Below are 9,094 nucleotides of genomic sequence, written 5' to 3' on the forward strand. Positions count from 1 at the left end.
CCCATTGTCTCTTATTACTCTATCGATTTAAATTTTACCTAAATCATTTTAAAATTCAATCACAAACCTAAAACTCATGAAAACTTAAACATTTTGATATATAATATCATTATACGATCATCGTGAAATCAATGTATACAACTCATTTTCTTTTTCTCCACCTCCCACTATTGAAATTTGGAAGAAGATGCTTCAACATCGAGAAATCAAAGAGAATTCGGAACTAAAGTCGTTTCTATAAGCAAAAGGAAGAAGTTTTAGAAAAATGACTCATATTAATCTGAGATAATAATAATAATAATAATAATAAAATAATAATAATAATCAAGAGAATACAAGGGATATAACCAATTTACTCTTTCCTTGAGATTGTTATCCACTGTGACAATTCGAGGCGAAATCAATTTGAGAAAATAACACAAAGAAGTTAAACTTCTTAAAATAAATCAAAATAATATAGAAAGAAAAATACTCTTTTTAATATTTTGTTCAATTGATCAAAATCAGTTGAGGCTTATCGTTATACAATTTCCTTAAGACAGATTTTCGGGCACTCCGAGATGCTCAAGATCTTTTGGTCGTTTGTCTCCCAAGTTACAACAACTAAATGATCAGCTACAATAGCACAACAATAGATATCAAGAATGATACTTGCCTTCGACTATCATTGAAAAACTAAAGAGGAGAAATAATATTTTCTGAGAAGGAGACAAAACATTTTCAAGAGTAGAAAACTTCTTGAATTCTGAGCTGTGAAAAAACTGAGAGATTTGCTCAATATTTATAGGGGAATTTCGAGAGAGTTTTTCTCCAACTAAATCACTTTTAGTATATAAATTTAAACAGATAATAATATCTTCTAAATTTAAAATATTAAACATGAGAGATTTACTTCAACCATATATCTTTTAATATATAAATTTAAATAGATAACAATATCTTTTAAATTTAAAATAATAAATAGATATACACTCCTTTTATTATTCAAATTAAACAAATATTATTTTAATTTGAAATACGCAAAAGTATATAATTATATTTTAATATTCAAAGTTAAAAAGGTAACACATACAATTTTAAATTGACATATTAAAAGAATAATTGTCCTACTAATATTTAAATTAAACTATATCTTTTAATTTACAATATCTAAAAGGACTCTGAATTTAACATAAATATTAAATCCATCAATGTAATTTACCCTTTTTTTCCAACAAAAACTTTTGGGGCCATCTTATATTTTTTTTTAAATATTTACTCATAACATTGATAAGCATATAACGATGAAGTGAGCAAAATAAAAACAAATTTATTCAGTGAGTTAATTTTTAAAAAAAATTAAACTTTAGGCAAAATGGGTTAATATTATTAGGTTTTCCATAATATAGGAACTATGAAAAGAATTTGACCAAAGAAATTTCTCACAATTTGAAGTTGGATTCTTTCATGATTGTGAAACGACTGAGAGTACTGGCTTGTGAACAAAAAGTACATGAACAGTATCATAAACTTTGTGATGATAGCCTTGAAGCATGGGGTCACCGTAAAAATACCATTGAAAGCCAAGTTGAACTCAGAGCACAACAACAGTGAAATAAAACAGTAAAAAGGAATTACTTTCTGCAAATTTCACAGCTTTAGATGCTGGCAATGGCAGCAATGGGAAGAGAGAGTGATTTCCCAAAATCCGAAACCAATTTTGGGCCAACGTAATTGAGAGCAATAAAATATTCACCACAAAGCTAGCTTGTTTCATTGGCTGTGATTGTTTTTTTTACTGTTTTGATGTTCTGCAGTGACCTATCATTTTTTTTACTTTGATAGAACAATGATAGTTTTACCCTCGAGTGTTAGCTATGTTTGATATCTCGAGTTCGAGTATTAAAAATATAAAGAATGCGAACGTTTAATGTTAACTAGTTAAATGTTATCTTTGAACAAATATGACATTTAATTTGTGTAATGAAATTCTTTGGACATTGTATAATCATATAATTTATTTACTAGGGTTCAAAGAAAGGAGAGTTAAAAAAGTTTAAAACAGGTGCAGAGAATCAGATGAAAAAGGAAAGAGAGGTTAAAAATAAGCATAACAGGCATGTAAAAAATCAAAGGCTTCACGAGATTGTCAGAAGCTGAGGTCCCTAAGGCACCTTTCCTCAATAGTCAATTGATTCAAGCTTTTATTAAGTTATTTTATTATTAATAACAACCAATTAGGGATAAAGGTATATTGAATCTTGAGAGATAAATTATAGGGTAAAGTATACAAATCATGCTTGATTATAGGGTATTATTTTATTGAGTTTATGGACTATGAAAAGTTACAAAAAGATCCCTCGATTATAGGGCGTTGTTTCGTTGAGTCTTCCAACTATTAAAAGTTTTAAAAATTTTACTCGACTATTCATATGTTCCAAAACCTTTCATTTTCTATTAAAAATTAACGATTGTCTAAGTTGTACGTTAATAGAATGATTGGAATATGATAAAATCATATTTTAGTAATGTTTATTTGCACCATCGTTGCTTTTAAGCACTGACTGGACGAAATAATGTTTCAAGCATTGACTTGACGATATAATATAAATGGAAAGACGATCCACAAAATACAACTCAAACGGTTCTGGGATAAGAGTTTATCACATCCCAATCAACATATTAGTGTCTAGCTCAGACGACCGCTAATTTTTTTAATGAAAATGACAAGTTTTGAACATATGAATAGTCAGGTGATTATTTTGTAACTTTTAATAATCGGAAGATTTAATATTTTAACTTTTAATAGTCGAGAGAATCAATAAAGTAGCACCCTATAGTCAAAGACAATAAAAAACGGAAGAAAAAATATCGTAAAAATTCATGTAATATAACACAAATCACATTTTTAATCTCTACATTTAAAAATAAACAACAATTTTCTTACACTAAAATATAAAGAGCACAACACATAAAAAAGACATGTTTTGGATCAACGTCTACTATTTAGCAATATAATGTGTTTACCATTACACTTGATCATCCTATATTACTAACTGTTTTTCGTCTCTTACGTTATCGATAGTTAATGTCTCAATGATCAAATTATAACTAATTGATATCGTAAGTGACTAAAATATAACTCTTGAATGTTAGGTGACCTAAAACAAAAGAAAATCAAACGAAAGTGACATTCGTTTGTAGTTTATCCTTGCTAATAATATATATTTTTGAGGACGTCTGAATGTTTGAGCGGCATGTTTTTGTCATGTAATGCAGTTTCTCACGATGCCATGGCAGTGTTTTTATAATTTATTCCCTTATTTGAATTTCAAATACCAGCAAGTATGAACACCCCGACTCTATCGTCTTCCTCAATTCAATAAATATTCCATCCTTCAATCACCATGGAAACTTCCCAGAGCTTTCTTCCCATTCTCATGCACTGATAAAAGCAAACAATGGGAAAAGCTACGAGGTGGCTGAAGAGCTTGTTCGGGATAAAAAGCACCAAAGATTACTCGAATTCCGGTGACCGGAAAGACAAGAAACGGTGTAACGTCAGACATTCAGGGCGGGACTCGAGCGGCGGATTGTGTCACGACCCTACAACGATCCCACCTAATATGTCGCCGGCTGAGGTCGTCTGGCTGAGGTCATTGTACAAAGAAACGGAGAAAGAGCAGAATAAGCACGCAATTGCGGTGGCGGCCGCCACGGCAGCTGCAGCAGATGCGGCGGTCGCTGCTGCTCGGGCGGCAGTGGCGGTGGTCGGGCTGACGAGCCATGGAAGAGGGACCATGTTCGGCGGTGGACATGAAAAATGGGCCGCTGTTAAGATTCAAACCGTCTTCAGAGGCTATCTGGTATGCTTAGAGTCTTTCATTATCAATTTATCATGGCGTATAATTAACCATCGAGATTAGTGATGGTTACGTTGTCCGGTAACGGTTTTATTTGTATCGAATCAGGCTCGAAAAGCGCTACGAGCCCTGAAAGGATTAGTGAAGATCCAAGCCCTTGTTAGAGGATATTTAGTGAGAAAACAAGCTTCAGCTACACTGCAAGGCATGCATGCACTGATAAGAGCTCAAGCTACAGTCCGGTCCCAAAGAGCTCGGAAATCAATGGTACTAAATGCATCAATAATCATTTATCCGACTCGAAAAATTCACGATATAATTTCGATATTATAATGAATTTGTCTTTCTACTTGATTTTTTTCATAAATCTTGGATGTTTTCATTTTTCGATCTTGCAGGAGAGATTTGATGATACAAGAAGTGAGCATACTGTTTCTTTCCATAGTAGAAGGTTGTCATCTTCTCTTGACACCTCATTTAACATTGAAGGAAGTCCCAAAATTGTGGAGGTAGATACAGGCAGGTCGAAATCGAGATCCCGAAGAACCAACATTTCGGTACCAGATTTCGTCGGCGACGTCCCGTTCTCTTCTCCACTTCCTGCTCGAGTTCCGACTCGTTTATCGATGCCGTTTCAAGAGACCGATTGGGGACTAATCGGAGACGAATGCAGGTTCTCGACGGCACAAAGCACGCCCCGGTTAGCCCCGGTTACGCCAGCCAAGAGCGTGTGTGCCGATAACTTTTTCGGACACTATGTGAACTTCTTCCCTAATTACATGGAGAATACGCAGTCGTCCAAGGCTAAATTGAGGTCGCATAGTGCCCCGAAGCAACGGCCGGAACCGGGGACTAAGAAACGGCTTTCGATCAACGAAATGCTGGAATCTAGATGTAGTTTGAGTGGTGCTAGGATGCAGAGATCATGCTCACATGCACAAGAAGCTATCAGTTTCAAGAACGCAGTGATGGGGAAGCTTGACAGATCCTCGTGATTTGGCAAAACATCTTGGCAGATCTTCAGCTGTAAGCCTCCTGATTCAAATCTTGTTGTTATCTCAAAGAATTTGCCTTGTTCTCAATGAAATGAAATCATTTTAAAATTTAAATATAAATTAGATTATATATTTTTATTAGATTTGTTCGAAGATCGAAGAAGAAGATCAAAATTTTTACGAACACTCTTTTAATCTGTCGATATACATAAAAATAAAAATGTGATGACCATTATTACATCTATAATTTGATCCATTCAGAGCCATCAATGAAACTAAGTGAAATAAAAGGTTTGGCTTCCTCATCCGTAAGCTCCCTCGACCACGGAACCCTGCCGGAAAAGCTCGCCCCCGGCCCCATGCATTTGTACTGCCCGTAGAACACCGTCCTGTCGGAAGAAAACAAAAACCGACAACATTGTTACGAATTCGAACCGAAAATGATCCGAATCTGGAGATAAAAGGGGAAGATTATTACATTTCTCGGTTAGGGTCACCCCAGTTATACCATCCCTTAGGAAGTATGATGTTGTCCATGTAAGTGTAGGCAAAGACTACCCTAGAGAAAGGACCCCATGCCCTCCCTAGGTACAGCCCCCCTGACCCCGTCACCTTACACTTCACAAAAGAGAACCCTGTATCATCTAGGATACTCCCTCTGTTCTGTGCTGTTAGTGCCCCTGTTAACCTTGCTATTGCATGCACGTGACACCCCTGAAAAAATATTGACACCGATTATGTTAAGCATTCACAGACCTGACCCAACCCAATCCGAGAATAATAATATATTTGATTTTTATACATTTAAAGATAATTGTTATAATACTCCTCTATCTATATATATTTTTAATTAAGTCCCTATCTTATCCAATAAAAATGAAAAATACACATTTTTTATCCTAAAAATTAGGTCAGATTCTAAGTCGGTAGAATTTGCCTAAACTTGAATCGAATCGGATGACAGGTGAAAAGATATTATACTCGAATCAAATCGGAGCTACAGTTAAAAGGGTGGGGGCAGGCAGTTCAAAAAGTATGTAAGGCGTGACAAAAGCAGATATGGTGAATTATTCCCTTACCTCAAGTGTGGAAAATTTTCCTAGTAGATTAAAATGATAAGGTGATATGCCTGATGCAATTCTGGAAAATCATGATTTTAACATCAATTATAGTGAAAATTATGAGGTTAGACGATGAACAATAGGTTCGAAAATGATAAATCTATAATCATTGTCGATTAAATTTTAATTCGATTGATATTTTAAAATTCGGGAGTTTAAAATGTAGTTAATCGTAAACGAACCTCAAAGAGGGAGAGAGCATTGCCAAAGATGAAATCCACGGAGCCTTCAATGTAACAATCTTTATAGTAATGTCTACCAAAGTGATCATAGAGAGTGTCCTGAGCTCCGAGGAATCGACAGCCGAAGAAAGTCGCCGTGTCCGCCGATATTCTAAATGCCACGGCTTGCTTTCCGACCGCTCCCGGTGGTGGTACTGGTGCAGTGTTCTGATCAGAGCAACCGAGATTTTGTTTTGCATTAAGAAAAATGAAAGAAAGGGTAAAAATTAATAAAATTAACCAATATTTTTTTTTACCTTGAATGTGATGTTTTTGGCAATAAAATATGGGGAATTGACAGCAAAAGTTGCAGAACCATAGGTCCCCAAAGGTTGTCCATTTGGACCTGGTGTTTGAGCTGTGTCTCCCCATTGAACTATTGTTTTGTCTGCTCCTGCTCCTTGAATTGTAATGAAGGATTTCAATGGTGGAATGTTAACTTTCTCTCTGAACAAGTACCAAAAACGTCACGATCATGGGAAAGATAACGACGAGTAAATTGAAAAAATGGCAGCGAAACATAAGTACTCACGAGTAAACCCCTGCATGGACCTTGATAACCACTCTCACAAGGTTAATGAAAGGCAGGGAATCAATGGCATCCTGAATCTTGGTGAAGTCTCCGCCCGCCGGATTCTTGTCAACGGTGATTTTATAAGACGGGAAAAGCTTGTTCTTCGCCGCCCTGAACACCGAGTGTTTAAGGCTGCCGACGAATTTGACCCATTGCATGAACTGCCGGTCCGAGACACGGACACCGGTCGTGTTGGATTGCTTGTGATGCCTCCCTCTGTGACCCCTAAGCCTGATCCCTTTGGTATGGCACAGTGCCGGGCCTGAATTCAAGACAAGAATCAAGATGAAAAGGTGAAGAAGCCGTGAAAACTTCGACATTTTTAAGAATGAAGAGGAACCGAACATGTATGTAGCAACTGACCGGGTCGGAATTAAGGTTTATATATGAACAAGTAGGCCCCGGGCATGCACTTTGTTTTAGGTGGGGGGAAAAGTGATGGTGGTGCTGTTGAATTAGAGAATCAATGACAGATAAAGTGAGAGTTCACGGGTGCTTCAGCTGACAGGACAAAGCGAGAGAGAAAAAGGTAAACAATGTAGACCACAAAGACTCAGCCAGGTTGAACTTTCTGTAATAAAATAAACAACTTTTAGTTTCCTGCTCCACGTTTATTGTTTGTTTGCTTGCTTGTAATGCCCCGTGAATGGTCTCTCCTTGCTGTTTTTGTACAAGAGGTGAATATATTCTTGGATTTAAGAGAGAGAATTGGATTTGGGAATGTCTAAATCCCAATAGTTTAATAAAATTGGTTCTTACATTTTTTTTTCTGTGAATCCTTTTTTAGTCATTCTGATAATTTGAAAATTTTCAAAGTAGGGTTGGCCACGGGTCGAGTCGGGTCGACTTTTTACTTCACTTGAATTAGACTCAAGTATATCTGTCATTTAATTCAATTCAAGTTTATAAAAGCTCCATCTAATCCAAACACAACAGTCGACACACACATACACACAAATCTACATATCTGTATCATTTTAATTAAGTAAAATAGGGACATAATTGAAAAAATATATAAAGAGAAAGATATAATAGCAATTATTCCTAAATATATAAAGATCAATCAAACAATTATTTTCAGAATGGGTCAAAAATAATTTTTACCCTAAATCCAACCTGATTCGACCTTATCTTTAGAAAAAAAAAACTCAACTCCAGGTTGAGTCAAATGTACATCCCTACATGTGACACTCTAAGATAGTGTCATATCTTCCAAAAGACTACAAATGAGTTAAAGAAATTCGAACTATAGGATTAATATGAATCAAAAAAAAAATATAGACACCAAGTTGGGATTGAGAATGACTATATGTACTAAATTTCTACGGTTTAATAAAAAGGGATTAATCAATTTTTAGTCCCTAAACTTTTCAACATTTCTCATTTTAGTCTTTGAACTTTGTTTTGGTCTATATTAACCCTAGAACCTTTTATTCTCTACATTTATGCCATATGGCACCATGAGAGGATCATGTCGTCGAAATGATTAAAAATCGATTAAAATAAGTTGAGAGACTAATGTGGATCAAAACTATGTTCATGGATCAAATTTGAAAATATAACCAAGTTCAAGGACTAAAATTTACTACATACCTGATAAAAAAAAGAACCTCTCTCTCCCCCCTTGTTTTTCTGATTTTACCTACCTTCCTATCATTAGATTATTGGCCTAAATCGAGCAATTTGGGTGGTTTAGATCAGCTTGTGAGCCACTTGCTGTACTAAAACAAAATAAATTATTACAACACCAACGCAGGCTTACTTACAACTGCAATTTCAATTACAAACGTTGTTGGTTGTGTTTGGATTTTTGGAATTGTGGTGACGTTGATGGTGGGATTAGAGTACTAATAAAAAAATTGGGGTGGTTGTTTAGAGTTTTGGAATTCAAACAATTCTTCTATATATTATAATTTAACATCATAATATTATTTATATAATCATTGATATTTGATTTAATAGTTTGATTAATTCAAATAAAATATTACAACGGTTAAATTATAGGCTAATGATTCGAATGAAGGATAGGCATAAGACTCGATGGACTCTAACCTGACCTAATCCTATGTGATCGTTTAAAAAAAATAGGTCAGATTTTTGTTTGGAAGTGTAATGTCAGGTCAAATCAAATTTGAGTTTAGGATGAAAAATTTTGGACCCAACCGGAAAAAAATTATATAATCATCCATTTATAATTTGAATAATACTCATCTCTTATAATTTTTTTTTCCAATCAAGTCTCTATTGTACCTAATAAAAATAAAATTATATGCGTGTTGGGCCATATTAGATTGAGTGTAGGTGAGTATAGGATTTTATGTCAAAAAATGAGTCAGATTTT

At 34.9% G+C, this 9,094-nt stretch overlaps 2 protein-coding genes across 2 annotated transcripts; one reads left to right on the plus strand and one right to left on the minus strand.

The window, feature by feature from the left end:
- Positions 1-3,331: 3,331 nt before the first annotated feature.
- On the plus strand, positions 3,332-4,889 carry LOC120211841 (protein IQ-DOMAIN 31-like). The gene is made up of 3 exons (XM_039210303.1): positions 3,332-3,845; positions 3,951-4,147; positions 4,234-4,889. The coding sequence occupies exons 1-3, from the start codon at positions 3,441-3,443 to the stop codon at positions 4,835-4,837; spliced, it is 1,206 nt and encodes a 401-aa protein (XP_039066234.1). The 5' UTR covers positions 3,332-3,440; the 3' UTR covers positions 4,838-4,889.
- Positions 4,890-5,018: 129 nt separating this feature from the next.
- On the minus strand, positions 5,019-7,130 carry LOC120211840 (probable pectinesterase 53). Its single transcript, XM_039210302.1, has 5 exons — positions 6,712-7,130; positions 6,437-6,626; positions 6,141-6,347; positions 5,316-5,551; positions 5,019-5,226 (listed from the first exon to the last, which is right to left on the minus strand). The coding sequence occupies exons 1-5, from the start codon at positions 7,098-7,100 to the stop codon at positions 5,079-5,081; spliced, it is 1,170 nt and encodes a 389-aa protein (XP_039066233.1). The 5' UTR covers positions 7,101-7,130; the 3' UTR covers positions 5,019-5,078.
- Between the last annotated feature and the right edge of the window lie 1,964 nt (positions 7,131-9,094).

The sequence above is a fragment of the Hibiscus syriacus genome, unplaced genomic scaffold (genome assembly GCF_006381635.1).
Source record: "Hibiscus syriacus cultivar Baekdansim isolate YM2019G1 unplaced genomic scaffold, ASM638163v2 tig00109987_pilon, whole genome shotgun sequence".
Taxonomy (NCBI): Eukaryota; Viridiplantae; Streptophyta; class Magnoliopsida; order Malvales; family Malvaceae; genus Hibiscus; species Hibiscus syriacus.